We start from the raw sequence: 18934 nt of genomic DNA, 5'->3' as shown, positions 1-18934 counted from the left end.
CTTGTAGATTATGGATCAAATTCTTACTCATTAGGTCAGCCTTTGTTAGCTATAGATAGGTATTTGTTCACCTGCAGAATTATTTTTGAGACGTCTTTGACTTAGCTTTCACCTCTTTAATTTATTATTCCCCTAATATCTCTGGGGAACTGCGAATCAATGATAATATAAAAAATGGTGTTTGTTATTCAGTTCTTATCATTTCGTGATCAACTATATAGGTTTCGTAAGCAATAATGGTTTCCAGAATTGTTACAAATTATCACTTTTAAATCTTGACTGCAAAATTGAACTTTTACTAGAAACTGTCAATGTTGACTGCGGCATATATTCGACAATTATATTAAAGCAATTGTTCACAATTAACAATTGAAGTTATAATTGCTGTCTTGACGCACGATGACCAATAATTTGGAGGAACATTATAATTTATTGACGTAGTCTATTTCGTGTGTAAATTAATTATCTGTTCAAACGAAGCAAATCATGTATGCGAAGTCCGATCATCCTATAATTCTGATAAAGAAATCTAAATTAAGAACTTAGAATATGTTTGGGGTGACTAAAGTGCACTTCATGAATTAATATATTTTAATGCCAAAGAGAAATTAATCCACAGTGCATATACACTATACAGACATGAAAAATGGTAAAATGCTAGTAATATACGCGCCTAAGCTTCCTGCAGTGTTGTGTCTTTAAACTCGCAAATAATAAATGTAGTTGTTTGAAAATATGAAAGAAACAGGTTAGTAGAGACTTTAGTTGCATGTACCAACTGGTGTTGATTTCAGTGAAAGGGACTATGACCATTTAAGCATGGAGTCTCAAGTTGAGTTTGTGTGAACATAGAAAATAACTTTTGGAAGAGTTATTCCAAATTAGGCCGAATAATGTTTGAATATGATCTAGTAATATATAGCCATATAAAAAGAGACTTTAGGCGCATGTTTGGATACAAAAATTAATCAATTTTAAAGGTTAAAACTTCAATTCATGCCAAACTCAATTATGAATTTAAAATCATAATTTTTTTAAGAAAATATCCAAACAGCCATATATATATATATATATATAGTATTTATTTATATTTTTACAAAATCATTTTCAATTATGCTTGTCAAAACTACTCAATACTACATTTCAATCCTGTTTAAAATAAAGCTTATTAATGTATCACAAAAATCAATCTTATTAATCAATTTTATAAATCAATTGTATCATATGTATGACATAATCAATCATATTTATCAGTTTTTTTCAATAATCTATTTTTTTTCTAACAGTTATCCTAGAAAATATCACAAAATTAGACTTGAGAAGTCTTTAGTGGGTTAACTCATGATGCGAACAAAATTATTATTATTATTACTACTATTACTATTTTGAAAATCTTTGCGATGCGTACGTCTTTGTATATCATTATATAATTATTTTTTCCTTTTTTTTCGCTTGGCCAAATACATCCGACCATTAAATAAGACTTTTTTTTAGCTGGATTAATAAAATAGGATCTAATTACTACTCCCTTCAATCCTTATTATATACCACATTCTAGAAGAGATTGATGATTCTTATAATATAAGGCACTTGTTAGGACATTAATTACATTTTTCTAGTATTACCCTTATTTAAACTTATTAATTACATGAGAGAATAAAATACAAATATGAAATTTAATTTTTTTTCATTTAACACAGGAGGGAGTATTTTTCAAACGTTGAGATTGGGATGTATTAATGATGGTTGTTATCACGTTGAGCGCTGGCCACCTAAGAGCGACAAGGACCCACCACCAAATATGTGTGTTTTGTTTTTTATTTTATTTAGTTGATAAGTTAAATATAATTTTTAATTTATTTTTCTATGATATATTGGAGTAATACATCCCCATATTTATGTTTTGGTTGATCAGGAAAGGGAAGAGACCTCCACATGGAGTATGGGACATGGAAGGAAAAGACTGATGAATTTTAGTCGAATCATGCTTGTGCTTAAATCAACATTCTTGAATCTTGATTGAACACATATTATTTTTTTAACCTTTCGCTTTTTATTTTAATACCAGAGTTGGAATTTATTTGTTCCAACTCCAAACGAGGAATTAGAGGTATTTACCCATTATCTGCTCTCTACATTAAGGAGGTCTTTAAATTTAGAACTCATTTTAAGTCAACGTCTTCCAAAAAAATAATTGTAGTTTCATGGTTAAATAACTTTCTACTAAAGTCTATTGCAACCTTGAGATATAATAATAATCTCTAGAAGACTCAACACTTAAGGATAAAGTTGTCGAATAGTTTTACCTATACAGAATCTGACAATTATACCCATTATTTTTTAAGACTAATCTTAGATGTCTCCATTATCTTTTAGGTTTTATTTATTCCTTTTAACCTATCTTGAACTTTTTTGGACTATAGATGGCATATTATCTGGCTGTGGGTATTATTCCATAATTACTAAGAATATTTATACTTTGACCCGGAAAAACTTTTAATTTGTGATTTAGTTCGTGAAAGTTATTCTATCTTCTCATGGCACTTTTGAGACTCTTGCTTAACTAGGCTTAGCTTACTAAACTCAGGCATATTTTTAGCATCTAGACCCAAAATTCGATGACGACAACAAATGAGAGCATTTATAAAAATAATAAATCATTGTAACTCACTCCCACCCGTAATTATTGGAGCGTTTTTATTATTAACGCTCCTATATGGATGATATCAAAACCTACTCCTCTTATTATATTTATTGGGAAGAGAGTAAAGATTAATTTTAATTTTATTTATAGGATACTTTATTATTTTTTATATTCATCTTTACATTTCTGCCCTTATTTAATGTTAGGAAAATTTATTTAAAATAATTCATTTTAACCTTATTAAGCGGTAGAGGTGAAAACTTGTTAAATTTTAAGATAGAGTTAATGAGATTTAAGATTTTCATTAATTCTAGTAAATATATTAGAAATAACTTATAAATAGGATTAAAGGGGGTACTCCTTTAGCACCCCATTACAAGGCACCTCTAACTACTTTACTAGAATCAAGGAGAGGTGATTAAGTTATTAACTTTATCTGAACATAATTAAAATAAAATCCTAATTTTACCCCTTTTATAAAATGAAAAATTTTCAAATTTCTATTACATTTATTATCATAATTAATGAGTTTACATAGGGGTAATATTAGAAAAAAACAAAATTATTACCTATTAAGTGTCTTATACTATTAAGGATCAAAGAATTATTCTAAAAAATGTCTTATAATAAGGATCGAAGGGTATTTTGGTGCTAGTGCGTACCAATAGAGTTTACCCATTTTGGGGGAGTGTGGATACTAGACACTTTTGGGGGGATATAACATCCTAAAATATAAGATACTTTAACAAAAATAAGTTATTATTAATGATATCTTTTTAATATTGTCCTTCTTATATATTCTTCTCTTTAATATTTTTTTTTCAAATAAAGTATTAAATGGAGAGTATTCTTAAAATTTTACATTTTTGTCTTAAAAATTAAGGTTTTAAAATACTTTGATGAGCTTTATTGATATACGTGATTTTATCTAAAAATATCTTATAATTTTGGGCAGAGAGAGTATAACATACTTTATCTAGTTATATTTATTAGTTACTTTTAACATATTTTATGAAAAATAAAAAAATATTTAAACTCATTAACTCTGTATAAAAATTTAATAACTTTTCAATTTTTTCACTATTAAATATACATACTCCCTTTGGATCATAATATATGCATTTGTAACTAGTTCTCAAAAAAAGTTAGGTAAAATATTTTGAAAAGTACATCTTTCCCATTAAACCTTCATTAAATTATATATGAGTTCCGTAACAATAACAATTGAAATATCAATACATCCTTTTTTTAAAAAAACAAAAAAAGGAGTAATAAAGAAAGTAGGAGTATAGTTGAAAAAAAACAATTATAAAAACTATTTAATACATCATATTTTGGATCAAGCAAGGGTTTTAAAAGAAATGTCATATGTTGTGGTCAAGATGGAGTACATACTTTAATAATATATTTTCCCTCACTAATATTCAATAAGAGATACTCCCTCTGTCCTTATATATAAGATATTTTTAATCAAATCATGTAAACCAATAAAAGTTAGCTATCTAATTAGAAGCATAGCAACTTTTCAATTTTTCCCCTAATTATTAAAAATAAAAAATGAATCTCTTTTTTCAAAGTAAATCAATGAGATTACTTATATTTTTCTCTTTTTAATTTAATAAAGATATAATGGTCCATTGATTAAAAAATATACCAACAACCTTTTATATTTAGGAACAAAAGATGTTTTAGGAAACTTCTTATATATAGGGACAGAAGGAGTAAGTGGAAAAACTTGCCATAAAAAGTCAATGATAATATACTTAATAAATAGGACAAAAAATTATTTGCTCTCCACCTTTTAAATAGAATAGGGGAGAGTACAAATTAATTATGACTCGATATTAATCTTATCCTAAGAGCACTACAGAGTGATACCTAATTTTCAACCATGTTATTAACGGATGGCAAAAAAAAAAAAAAAACCTAAAGTCTACTTTCAGTTCTCTAACTTTATATAAAATTTTAATTTAGTTCTTTAATTTTGTAAAACATCTTTTAGTCCTTTTAACCCTAACATTGCTAATTTCAAATGATTATTATTGTGCCATTCATTTTTATTTTGAAAAAAATTAAATTTAATATGTCAACATTTGAGAATGTTTTGTTAATATTTGAAAGTTTAATATAAAAATTTGTTGGAATATTTAGGTTAAAAGACTAAAAAGATACTTTATAAAGTAAAGGAACTCAATGAAATGTTATATAAAATTAAAGAACTAAATGTATATTTTAGCCAAAAAAATCCATGGTTTTCGCAACTCCTGAGAATAACAGTTTCAAATTCCCAATTTGAGAATTAACTAGCTGATGCATATTATACTTCTAATTAATCTTAAAGTTCTTTCCATAAATGTGAGATGTTATATATAGATATTAATTTCTAATTTCCATTCTTTCGATTATGAATCCACCTTTTAATGGAACAGCGTAAACATGAAATGGATATTATACATAGGTAGAAATTCATTTCTGGACTAGAGATGTGACTCTATTTCAAATCAGTTCCGAACAATTTTAAAATTACATTGCAGAACTAATGAATTGAAATTATGTTTTCAAGGGATATGACTAAAATGTTATCCAATTAATTTTTTGTAACAACCAAAGTCCCGACAAGTAACTTTACTAAAATAATATATCAAGTTAAAATTTTAACAAATCCATTTCATATTGTTATAAAATAATATTGAATATGCAAAATGTATACTGTATCAATAACAAGTTTTTTTTATTGAGTCAACAAGTAACATTACTAAATTAACGAATCAAGTTACAATTTTAATAAGTTATTTCATGTTGTAACAAGTCAATAAGATTGAATATGCGACATGCGTTGTTAACAAGTTCTTTTATTGAATTTACATGTATCATTGCTAAAATAACAAGTCAAGTAAAAGTTTTAACAAATCCACTTTATGTTATTACAAAATAATATTGAGTATGCAAAATGTATAATATAACGAGTTTTTTAATTGAGTTAATAAGTAATTTTAAGTTAAACAAATAATTTAAGAACATTTTAGTTATAAAAGATTTATGATAAATAGTACGAATAAAAAAATTTTATGATGAAAATTTAATAACAATTTATAAATAAGAGTAAAAATGTCCTTTTCCTCCCCCTATAAACAGGGCATGAGGGAGTAAGCTAGGAAGTGTAGAATTTATTTATGTAGGACAAAAACGAAAGAGAGAATGCCAATGTCGTATTAAAAGAATTCACATGCAATATAGCCAATGTCATATTATATGAATTCACATGCAGTATCCTTCTCTGTGTTTATACGATATAGAAGAAGAGTATTTGTTTTTATCTTTTTTATAGGGCATTTTTTTATAATTTTTATGTCCATCTTTAAATTTTGCTTATCAAAAAAGTTTCAAATGTTAAAATATTTTATTTTTAAAATAAGCATATTTAATAAGGATAAAATTAAAATTTTATTGAATTTTTATATAAAAATAAATGAAATTTAAGTTTTCTCACTTTTTTATTTTAATAAATCATATTAAAAGGAATTTATAAAGAAGAGAAAATATATATTTTATTTTTACTTATTGAATCACTTTGGCTTACAATGTAAATGGGTTCTTCCACTACTAAAAAAAAATTTAAAACAAATCTATTGTTATACTTTTATTGGAACATCTCGGAATCATTACAATATTTTAAATACGAAACCACGTTTATTTATTTATTTAACCACATGATCCATCAGCTGCCACGAATCATCTTCTTGATGAACCATTCCCTTATTCATCTCAACCCACCATTACGACGCAGGAACAAGATTTTCATCTCTCAAACTTCGAAGCATCAACTCCCTAATATGAGCCCTCCAATTTATGCCAAGTTCCAAACACTTCAAGAATATATATAGTCTTTCCATTCAATATTATAACAATTTTTTTCAAAATATCATGTTAAAAAATACTATAAGGTTTTTTTTTTTAAATACCCTTAATGAGGGGTGTCATTAATAACGTTTTCTAACTGAAACACCATTAAATAAAAATAAATATGAAAAGAATGTGTAGTTTTAAAGACAATTAACTAATTCATTGGGTGTAAAAGTGTTTAAAAATATTGAACTGGGATGCATCCAGAAGAGTTTGGGGTGACTAAAGTTTAATTCATGAATTTCTATATTAGAAGTGGTGCTTTATTGGCCAAAAATAAATTAATCCACGTACAGTGTTTTATATGCTAGTATTGTGTTGTGTTTTTAAAACCGTAATTAATAAATGTAGTTGTTTAAAAACCCTAAAAGAAATAAATATAAAAGCAACTTGTCAATAGAGACTTCAGGATCCTTTTCTTAAAAAAAAAGACTCAAAAAATCTTTAGTTGATTAACATGTCGTGAACAAAAATATTATGTTGATTATGATGATGATGTGAACAGAAATAATCTTTTTTTCATTTTGAAAATCTTTTTGTGATGTGTTCGTCTTTTTGCATATCATTATATTATTATTTTTCTCCTTTTTCTTGCTTTTTCCCGTTTAGCCGAGGCAATCCGCCGATAAAATCAGATTCTTTTGTTTGCTAGATTATAAAATATTTCTTCCAGTTTTTAATATAAGATGGATTTTTTGTATAAAAAAGATTAAATTTTAAAAAAGTAATTCTAAATATAAGACAAAGTTAGGATAACTAATATATTTTTTTCCAACTATACTCCTTTTTTTATTCATTATCATTTAAATTCCTAAACAACATTATTGTATTGTGCTCATTAATTATAAAGAAGGGTAGAATTGAAAAGTTATAATTTTTTTTTACAATTTCAAAATTATAACTAATATTTTTTAATAAATATGAATTTTGTTAACTTCATCATATATTAATGATTTGGATAATTTCATCAAAGAAAAAAAGGATTGAGACAATAGAGTACTCAGCTCGAGGTCATCAAGGCAATTTTGTTGTGTTTATTGTGCGAAACCATCGCCATTCAAAAGATGGTTGCAACCATAGTTGTCAAATTCTTAAATTAACTCTACGAGTTTAACGTTTTTACGTTTTTAACTTATAAAATCATGTCAACTCACTCATAAATTCAGACTAGATACAAACTCGATTAAACTTACGAGTTTACCTCTGAGTTTATCATTTTTATATTTGTAACTTACAAAATCGTGTCAACTAATTCATAAACTCAGAATAAATGCAAGCTTGGTTAAAATATTCTTAAACAAATTTATATTTTAATAGCTATTTGTTAACAGAAGCAAACTCTCACAAGTTTAACATCCTTGTTGCAACAGTGCTAGCATCTTTTATATTCAGAATGGGGTGTATTAAATGATGGATTTCACGTTGGGCGATGGCCACCCGCGGTTGAGACCGATAACGACCAGCCACCAAACCTGTGTGTTTTGTTTTTTATTTTATTTATGAGGTTAACGGACAATTTTATTCTACATTATATGTTCAGAAACTCTTTTTGTGTGTGTAAATTCAACATTTGAAAACGGTACATTGTGTACCATTAACAAAATTAATTTTTACAGTTAGTAAACTAGAAAATTGCAAAGAAAAATCTTAAAAATTACAAAAAAATCTAAAAAATTATAAATATGTACCTTATAAGAAAATTAATATTAATTAAGTTCTCTAAATTACAAATAAATAACAAGAGATCAATATTAAATTATAACAAGATGGAAAGAAATAAAATTGTCTCTTGGTATTTATTTGTGATTTAGTAAACTTAACCCATATTAATTTTTTATAAGACACTTATTTATAATTTTTTGATTCCTTTTTTATAATTTTTGAAGTCCTTTTTATAATCTTTTTAGTCAACTATATATTGGTCAAAATTAATATTTTTTTGCAATAAAGACAATCTTGTATTGTGTTTTCAAATGTTGAAGGAAATATTACGTTTAACAAATATTTAATGTCCAAGACGCTTCTAAACATATTGTTATTTAACCCTTATTTATTTCATAAATTAAATATAATTCCTAATTTGTTTCCTATGACATGGAAGAAATGCATCCCCATATTTATGTTTTGGTTGAATTTACAGAATAGACCTTCACACGGGGAATTTTTAATCGAATCATGCTTCTAATAAGATTAACATTCTTGAATCATATACAGAGGTATTTTTTTCTAACTTTTCGGTTTTTTTATTTCAATCTCAGAATTAGAATTTAATTATTTGTCCAACGAAGAACTAGATGTATTAATTCATTATATACTCTCTTTGTAAAAGTTAACCAAGCTAAAATGTCATATTCTGAACTCATAGATTATCATTTTCCTATAGAACAATTATACTTTGTGGCTTAACAACTTTATACTAAATCTACTATGATCATGAGATTTAACTATGATCTTAACATTTAACTGTGATCTTTTTGAGCCCTTTTTAGATTTATTGCAACCTTTAGAATCTAACGGTGATCATTTTCTAAGAGACTTGGGATTTAAAGATAAGTTGTCAAATAACTTTATCTTTGTTTAAGCTAACAATTATGTTGATTATTTTCAGAAACTAATCTTAGATGCTTTTGTTGCTCTTTAGGTCTTACTTATTCCTTCTAGCCAATCATGAACTCTTCTGGACTTTAAATAGTTTATTGTTTAACTTTGAGGACTATTCCATAATTTTTAAGAACATTTACACCTTGGCCCTAGAAAACCTTTTATTTTTTTATTTAGTTCTTGAAAAGCATTCTATCTTTACAAGGCACCGGCGAAACTCCTACTTAACTTGACTTAATAGCTCCCTAAATTAAGACAAGTTCTTGAGCTTTTGAGCCACAATTTGGAATGTTACAAAAGTGGCTAGAAAGTAGTGGTTCTAGTCTATAATCACTAATAAAAAAATTAAAATATATTAGCAAAACACTCCTATAAACAAGAACGCGTGACATATTAGTCAAACGTTAATAGGAGAAGCTCAAATATGATGAGTATATAAAACTTGCCATATTTAAGTTTTAGTAAATACGACGGGTAAATCAAATACCTATCATATTTAGAGTTCATAATTTTTTATTTTTTGAAAAAAAGGGGAACCAACTATAACATGTTTTGATTTACCCATCATATGTAGGAGAAGCCCAAATATGACAAGTAAATAAATACATACTATATTTGGGCTCCCCCTCCAAACATCTTATGGGCTCTAAAATGACAGGGACTTGTACATGTCGTTTTAGAGGCTATAAATATGACAATATTTTAAATACCCGTCATATTTTGTTGTTTAAATCAAAGTGGCGGGGCATTAGATTTCTTATTTTCCTCTCGGGCCCATTGTTCTGTTAGCCATTGTTATTCTCTCGGGTATTTTCTCTAAATGTTCTCGTGCTTTCTTTATTTTTCTTGTAATGGGTAATTATTTCTTGGTTGTTTTTGCTTGTGGAGAGTTTGGAAAATGATTAGAGATTGATATTGCTTGTAGTGATTTTTTCGTTGTGTAGTAAATGACAATTAATGGTAGTGTTTACAGAAATAAATTCTTCCCATATCACCTCCCCTTAATTATAGGAGCGTTTCTATATGAGCGATCCTAAAGTCTATTTCTGTATACTAGTAAGTACCAAGAGAATTTACCCTCTTTTGGGTAGTGTGGATAATACAGTATACAAATTATAGTTTAATATTAATCTTATTCTGAAAGAACTAGATATTTTTCAACCATGGTTTTTCATCGATGGCCAAAAATAAATTCGCAACTCCTGAAAATAACAGTTTCAACCTTCCAATTTCGGACATAACTAATTAACTAGCTGGTACATATAATATGCCTCTATTCTCAATGTACTTTCCATGCATGCGAAATAAGTTATCGTAGTTATTGATTTCTAATTTCCTTTTTTTCCCATTATGAATCCACCTTTCAATGATTGAACAGTGTAAACGTCAAATGGATGAAGGAAGTGGATACAATTGGGCAAAAAAAAAAAACATATAAGCCAAAGTATAGAACTGAATTATGAAAGACAAAAGGAAAAGAGACTGTCTACCCAAAAACGAAAAAGAAAAAGAAAAAGAAAAAGAAAAGAGACAACGTCAATGCCGTATTATCAAAAGAACTCTCACGTGCATTATGCAATATCCTAGTAGATATGTTATTCCAACTTACCGAATCATTTTGGGTTACAATGTAAATGGATTCCTCCACTATTACAGAAATTAAAATGACATGCATTGTCGATATTTTATTAGAACACTCAGAATCATAATTCATAACAATTTTGAACACGAAACGACGCTTTTTTTATGTATTTTTATATAACGTTGACGAGTCAAAAGGCACCATCTTCATGATCCATCAGCTCCCACGATCCATCTTGTTGAACCATTCCCTTATTTTTCTGAATCCACCAAGACGCAGGAACATGATTCTCATCTTTCAAAGCATCATAACGCTTGTTCGCTAGTGCAATATCACGATTCACCAGTAATTTAAACCCTCCATCGAGTCCTTGTGTTCCTGCGATGCCATGAAGGTAACACTCCAAGTTATGCCAAGTATTGACTGTCCCTGGACTCTTCAAGTATGGAGATTTCTGAGTGTTCATCTTCAGTTCTTCACCCACTTCTAAATAGGGCAAAAGGGGGTACTTCGGAACAATATCAAGAATATTCTCTACTCTTAAGGCTCTCAGATCTTTCAACTCATTGAAGACCTTCTTGAAGATGAATTCTCCAACTCGAGGGCACCCGAATAGAAATGCTGTCACAGGACATGCTCTTTCTGGTGCGTTTGTTGGCTTGTTGTAGCCATTTCGAGCTATGTCCACTGCGTTTAGGGTTGCGAGTGCAGCCCCTAAACTGTGTCCCACTACAGTTATGCTGATTTCTTCATCCTTGTATAAATCTAATAGCCTTCTTATCTCACTTAGGACCTGCAAATAAAGCATTAATTAGTGTCATATATAGAAATATTGGAAATTGTTTTCTTATCTCACTTATGATGTTTTATTTTGGTCTAGTAAGTTGTCAGATATCGGGATCTACTCAAGAAAGGGATTTCTTTCCTTCAGAAGTCATTTTCCTTTAGTATGACCACATTTTTCATCTTTTTTTTTTTAATCTTCTGTATTATGTACAGCATAAATTGTATGTGTGTGGAACTTCAATTTTTGCTTCAGTGGGAATACTATATACATATATTGGAAGTAAAAATTAAGATGGAATCTTATGAACAATTTTGAGAAAAATTGCAACATGTTGGATCAAAAAATTTTAAAACTACAGAGAAGATTAAGTCTAAATATAACCGACATGATTAGTTTGCAGAATTTTAAAATTATAGCCACCATGTATGAGCAGTTTGCTCCCATAGGGGAAAGAAACAAAAGAAAAATAAACAAATACCTGGTCTCTTGCACTGGTTGTATTGAATCGAGATTGAAGATCACTTGAAGTGTACATGGAGTACCAACCTTGATGCACTTTAGGATCACCCAAACCCTTACCACCAAACAGTATAGGAGCAGGCACCAACAGGAATTGAAAATCGTTAATCCACTCTAACGTTCTTAATGTTCCTCTCCAAGAAATCACAATATCCCTCCTTCCTAGCACAGCCTTGCCTTCATCTGTCGCAACAGCAACATACCCTATCCAGTTTGATTCCTTGCACCAAGCATCCTTTCGCGATGGTTTTATCACAAAAGCTTCAGGAACTTCGATTTGTGATGTTGCATACAGATACTTGGCCACACTGTACATGAAGGGATTCCCATTCTCCAAACCCACCCCTGCAAATAAGTTCTGCTTTGCATACTTGCTTGCTCCTGCAAACTTGGAAGCTTTTTCTGAGATGAAAGTATCGTACGTGGCTTGTGTCCTTTCTCCATAGTGAATTAAGTACCTTCGCAGATCGATGTCAAGAGGTTTTAGAAGACCCTCCCAATGATTTTGCCCACTTAGGAGTCTCCATCTTCGAGCAATATTGCTCATCTTTGTGTTTCTGTGTGATCGTAATTATCCACGTCTTGAACTCTTGCTTTATGGATAGGTTTCTCTTCATGTGCAGAATTATTTTTCATTTGTCTGACTTTCGTTCCTTTGACTAATTGAAATCAAATCCTTTGTTCGATTTCTTTTGGGTGTGAATCTCTTCGATGATAATATATGACAAGTGTTTATTGTTTAGTTCTTAGCATCTAGAGATAAACTATAGGTTTCGTGACCAATAATGGTTTCCACACTATTCACACCGATTTTGAAATATTCCAAATTAGGAGGCTTAAACCTTGGCAGCAAGTTGAACATATATTAACACATTAATTCTAACAATTCAAAATTATATAAGAAAAATGACAGAAAAATCTATTTAAATTATGTAAATGACGCATTGGTCCCACAAAATGGCATAATTCTTCTAAAGTCCCAAGAGATATTTCTAGGGAGAATTATAGTTAGGTCCCATATAAGGGAATTAATTACTGCAAGGTCCATTGACAACTGAACTAAACTAGATTGACAACTGGTTGTGTTGTCAATGTAATTTAGTTCAGTTATCAATGGACCTTGTAGTAATTAATTCTCTTATGTGGGACTTTAATATCATTCTCCCATATTTCTATCATTACGAAATTATAAAAAATGACACTTTTGCCCATTATTCATTTTAAAAAAATTCACAACTTTCCATTCACAACTTTTATTCATATATTAATAATTTTTATTTCTAAATTCACAACAATTTAATAGCTATTTGTAAGTCCGGATCTGCAGGTCTTGATATGCATAAGGTGTTGAAAATTTATAACTTTTTATTCATAACTTTTGTTTCTAAATTCACAACAATTCAATAGTCATTTGCAACTCCAGATATTTTTGTTTTATTTGAAGGCAATTTAGTCATTTTTTTCTAATTTCCTAATGACAAAAAAATCTCATGGGACTCCAAGAGAATTATGCCATTTCATGGGACCAATCTATCATTTTCATAATTTAAATGGATTTTTCTGTTATTTTCCCAACTATATATTAAAGAAATTCTGATAAAAATTAGAAATTGTAAAAGTTGATTCCAATCTTTTATATATATGGATTACATGACATTATTATACATTGTTAGCAATCAAATCTTCACATATATTATTATAGAAGGTCTCATTCAATAATTTTATTGGTGTTCTTTGATCTTCTTTTACTTCTCTTTTCAGGATTCAACAATCCTCGTCAGCACCTCTAATAGCTTTTTTTTTTTTTTAGAAGTTAAGTTGAATAATATTGTTTAGTAGCAAATTCTATCTTCAACAATATATCATATCTTCAGATGATGCAGATCTATATGCTCTTTTTAATGGCATAGTAGGATAAAATTGTTTCAGAGATCTTACTTGTAAAGTCAGATTGTCATATACTATTTATAGCGTAAGGCAGAAATAATATAAATTAGAAAATAATTGGATCCAAAAATCTTGGTGACTAAAGTGTACCTTGGAAATTTCTGGGCTAAAAGGGTGTTTTATTGGCCTCAGAGATTTATCAAAAGTGTCCGGACATGAAATCTGCAAATAAAATATTCTCCCTCTGATCCAAATTATAAGACACTTTTAAACAAAATTTCACATACCAATAAAGCTCATTAAATATATTTTACAACCTTAGTTTTTCAAGATAAAAATATAAAATTTTAAAAATACCCTTCATTTAATACTCCATTAGTAAAAGAATATTTAAGAGAGAGAATATATGAGAAGGGTAATATTAAAAAAGTATCATTAATAAACCTTATTTTTATCAAATGTCTTATATTTGGGATGCTAAATCTTCTTTAAAAAAGTCTTATAATTTGGAATGGAGGGAGTATTAAGTTTGTTAAACCTCAAGTATGAATATCGCAGTTTTAATTAATTTTTTAAATTTTTTCTCTTACATCTTTTCTCTCTATTAACATTTTATAACGTCATTATTTGTCTTTTTTTTTTTTGAATCAAACTCATTGAAGTTTCCCCTTCTCTCTTCCATTCCAATTGAACAAAACAGAGGCTAGAAGTCATCCTCACCAAACCCATCATTGAATTACAGCATAATCTTATTCAGAATTACTCCGTTTGATTTCAAATATAAGGGAAACTACCCTGTATTATATAAAAAAAAATTACAAATTTCAAGAAGCATTAATTACGTTTTTTTCTAAATTATTCCTTTACAAGGACATTTTAGTCCAAATATTTCAATTTCATTCATAATTATCAAGGTAACTTTCTTAAACTTTGTGAGTCAGTTGGAATTTTCCTATATTTTTAAAAAAGAGAGTACAATTACTAAACTTCAATTATTGAAATTTCATTGAAGGATCATTAAGAGAAGTGACTTACCTAGATTTCATAAGTAGCCATACAATTTAAATATTCCATATGTGAGAGAAAAAGACATTTTCAAATTAATTCCACAAGTTGTGAATGGAATTATTGAAATCACATATTATCAATTTAATTTAAGCTAAACCACCTGAGAAATCACAACCCCATTCCCAAGTGAGTCATGACCTGATTTTTGCAAGTAATTTACCTATAGTTCATAACTGAATATTTTAGTAGTCCAGTTATGAGAAAAAGAAAAAAAAATCAAATTAATTAATTTCATACATTATGAATGAGACTACTCAAATCACAGAGAATATAATCGTGAATTTCAAGTAAACTACTTGAGAATAGAGTTGTCTCTCAGTGGTTATTCTATGAAATTTCAATCGACAAAATCATACCTCTTATTTTCTTACCTTTTCTCTCAATGGTTATCTCTGGACCAAAATATCCTTGGTCATTAATTTTATAGACATAATCATACCTCTCATTTTTACCCTAATTTAATACCAGAAATGTCACCCTCTGGCTTTTACCTCTCCATCTATCTTCATCACTAAATAACCCGTCGCACCTCCGCCTCACCCTCTGCCATTATTGAAGAATCCGATGGCATCACCGGTCCTGCTCGTGTCCCTTGCAAATCTGGTGTCATTATTCATCTTCACAAGTAGTCCCTTCTCACAGATCTAGATTTGCAGTGGAGGAACCAATTAATTAACGAGACCCACAACTTTGTCGTCACCATGACATGATGAATTAATTAACTAAAGCAACAGTGAGTTTGGTCTTCACCGTTCATCCATGGCAAGAGACAGTGAGACGAGGATGAGGTTGATGCCTTTGATTTTTAGGCATGGTCGATGACAAATCAGATCTGCTTTTGATTTTCTACTATTCATGTCTTCTATAATGGGAGGCAATTTAAAAAAGATGACTTGAATATTTATTGAAAATTATTCTTTTCACCCCAAATTATAAGACACTACTTTTGGAGAAGATTCGGGGATTTATATTTGGTGAGTAGCCTATATGTAAATGAATGTCTCAATTATAGTAATTAGGTTTCATCAATATTTTTAGTGTCGGGCTCAGGATCTCTAAATTAAATCCTAAAAAAATTACCATAAAGATTAAATTTGTTGGTATTTTTTGAGTATTATATATATGATGAGATCTTGATCGAATACTTGTTTCCATGCCATGTGAAACATTCATTGAATGAATGCATTTATATCATTCGTTAGATCCAAATTCAAGATTTGACGTCCCAAAATAAAATATATTTTGAAAAAAATTTTATTAATGATACTTTTTTAACATTATACTTTCTATATATTTTCTCTCTGTAATAGTTTTTCATAAATGGTATATTAAATGAGAAGTATTTTTAAAAGTTTATATTTTTATTTTAAAAAAGTAAAGTTATAAAATGTTTTTAATTAACTTTATTGGTATATGTAATGGTTTTTCCTAAATATGCCTTATAAATTAGAAAGAGATAATTATAAATGGGAGAATGACAAAGAAATCTCAAAAGAATCAATTAATTTAAGTTATGTCTTAAGTGTTAAATCTCAAAAATTTGCAACTCAATATCTTAATTTTACAATTGCGTTGTGATGAATTTGCAACTTTTTTTTCAAATTTTAACAATTGAAGAATAAAAAAAATATTTTTTCTGTTAAAATTTAAAATATTATAAATTATTTTAACAAAGTTATAAAATTGAGAAATTAAATTATAAATTCTTAAAATTTAATACTTAAATTTAACTTAAATTAATTGATCATTTTTAAACCTCTCTATCATTCTCTCATTATAAATTGGGACCGTGGTAATGATATTTTATTTATAAAAATAGCGAGCTATATGAAAATTTTACAAAACATAGCCCAAGTACAATTTCCCCCTTTTCACAAATGACGAGTGCCAGGTTGAGGTCGGCGTCGTTGCCACCCAAGACCGACAAACGACCAATCACCAAACTTCCGTCTGTCGTTTTTTTCTTTCTTCGTTTTTCCCTCTTTTTGTTGAATATAGTTTGAATTTAACCTTCCAAGAGACATTGAACCAATGCATTCCCCATGTACATATGTTCAGGTTGATTTTCGAAGAAAAGGAAGAGACCTAGCTCCATATAGGGAATGTAGAAATTTCTAATCGAATCATGCTCCTGGATTACATAATACGACAACAGATATTTTTATTTTAATGTCAGTTCTTCTCATCGAAAAATCTCATGCACGTGCTATATATAATATAAATTAATATTAATATATTTTTAGTCTGCTCATTGTAAGGTTCAGTCACGTCATGGCATTTTACCCCATTATTATATTGGCAAGCACGATGATGACGATGACGACATCGGGTTTAATGTTAAAAGTATTGGAATTTATTTATGCAATTTTATTGTTGCAAGCAAAGTTTCCAATATTTTAATAAGGAGATATAGTATTTTATTATTTTGTAGATTTCCATTAATGGCTCTACCATATAATATAATTTGTCTTTATCTTCGTATTCTATTTTGTTCAACGTCTTCAAATGGATACCATCTCACGTTCACCTGAATGATAAGGGAACTTTTAATTTCCTTTAAATAAGCGGAGAAGTTTTCATTTTACCTCTATATTAAAAAAAAAATAGTCTTTGTTGTTGGCAGAGATGCTACTGATTCTAGTAAAGGAAAAAAAATTCTTCACTGGATTTTCACTTAGAAAGTTGATAATATTGCGTTTCAACATTATAATATTAGTGGAAGAATAATATTTAAAAGAAACTCATAATGTTTGTGTGCGTATATATTTCTAGATGGGAAAATTAAACTGACTAATGTATTCTCGAGTGGCTTAATTTTCTTTGAAAATTTGCTTATTTTTATTTTTCTTAAAATGTTAAATTGCACCCCAATCCACACAAAATACAATTTGTCTAAAGTATACTTTTAATTCTATAATTTTATACAAGGTTCCGATTTAGTTTATTAATTTTGTTAAGTATTTGTTTAAACTCCTAACCTTAATGCCATTAATATCAAATGATTATTTTTTAAAAAATTAAACTTAATACGTTCATATTTAAAAAAATTTTATTAATATTTAAAAATTTAATGTGGTAGTTTTTCGTTGATGAGACTAATGAAATTAGGTAGAAGACGACGACTTTAATAGCGGTTCTTAATCCCTTTAGTAGCAGTTTGAACCACTTCAAACACAGATGGTAGCAGTTCTGCAAACCACTCCCAAACTTATGGGGTAGTAGCTTCTAGATCTATCAGTGTATGAAATGACACAAATATTTACGTGTGTATGAAAAATTAATTTTCATATTCTTATAGTTTTCTTAATTTTAAATTAGATTTTTGTAGCTTTTTTTAATTGAGCCATTTATGATTTGATCTGCTAGATTTTTTTTATTACCTGGAAGTTTAAATTCCTGAATTTTTTGTAAAAACTAAAATTTAAATACTTTTAATTTTTATTAAAAAATATATAAAATTTAAATAAATGAATTAATTTTTATAAAATTAAATTAAATTGCACACTAACGAACACGTTTAATAAAGCTTCTTTTTCCAAAAAAAAAAGAAAAAACTTCCTTTTTTAAATCTAAAGTCTGCAATGATATCCTTTCAAAAAAATAGCATAGAAACTATTCAAATGTAAAATTAAGATGGATAGTATAACATGCAAATTTACTGTAGGTTATTATAATCTTGCTCTAAAAGCACCATAAAGTGATACTTTCCTCAACAACGGTCTTTCACAGCTCCAATGGTACAAACAGTTTGAATATCCCAATTTTGAGACATAAAGTAATTAACTAGCTGGTACATACGCTACTTTCTATAAATGTGAGATGTCGTAATTATTGATTTCTAATTTCCATTTTTTTTCCCCGTTCTGAATCCACCTTTATATAGTTCGTCAAGTACACAGACGTTCGATGAATAAAGAAGGATGTGGAACCAAGTAGACAAAAA

General features: G+C 28.4%; 1 protein-coding gene across 1 annotated transcript; it reads right to left on the bottom strand.

Annotated features, from left to right (window-relative positions):
• Nucleotides 1–10719: 10719 nt before the first annotated feature.
• On the bottom strand, nucleotides 10720–12654 carry LOC129287033 (phospholipase A1-IIgamma-like). The gene is made up of 2 exons (XM_054923176.1): nucleotides 11996–12654; nucleotides 10720–11523 (listed from the first exon to the last, which is right to left on the bottom strand). Exons 1-2 carry the CDS (start codon nucleotides 12581–12583, stop codon nucleotides 10921–10923), a joined length of 1191 nt encoding a protein of 396 aa, XP_054779151.1. The 5' UTR covers nucleotides 12584–12654; the 3' UTR covers nucleotides 10720–10920.
• Nucleotides 12655–18934: the final 6280 nt, after the last annotated feature.

This window comes from Prosopis cineraria, unplaced genomic scaffold (genome assembly GCF_029017545.1).
Source record: "Prosopis cineraria cultivar Desert tree isolate PC_DT_omini unplaced genomic scaffold, ASM2901754v1 PC11, whole genome shotgun sequence".
Taxonomy (NCBI): Eukaryota; Viridiplantae; Streptophyta; class Magnoliopsida; order Fabales; family Fabaceae; genus Prosopis; species Prosopis cineraria.
Note: the sequence above shows the minus strand (reverse complement) of the source record. Positions and strands in the feature narration are given on the sequence as shown.

Excerpts from the sequence above, each read along its gene's own strand:
- LOC129287033 (XM_054923176.1), bottom strand. The coding sequence starts at position 12,583 with ATGAGCAATATTGCTCGAAGATGGAGACTCCTAAGTGGGCAAAATCAT. Across the intron at positions 11,524-11,995 it reads CAACCAGTGCAAGAGACCAG|GTCCTAAGTGAGATAAGAAG; the intron begins GTATTTGTTTAT and ends CTTTATTTGCAG.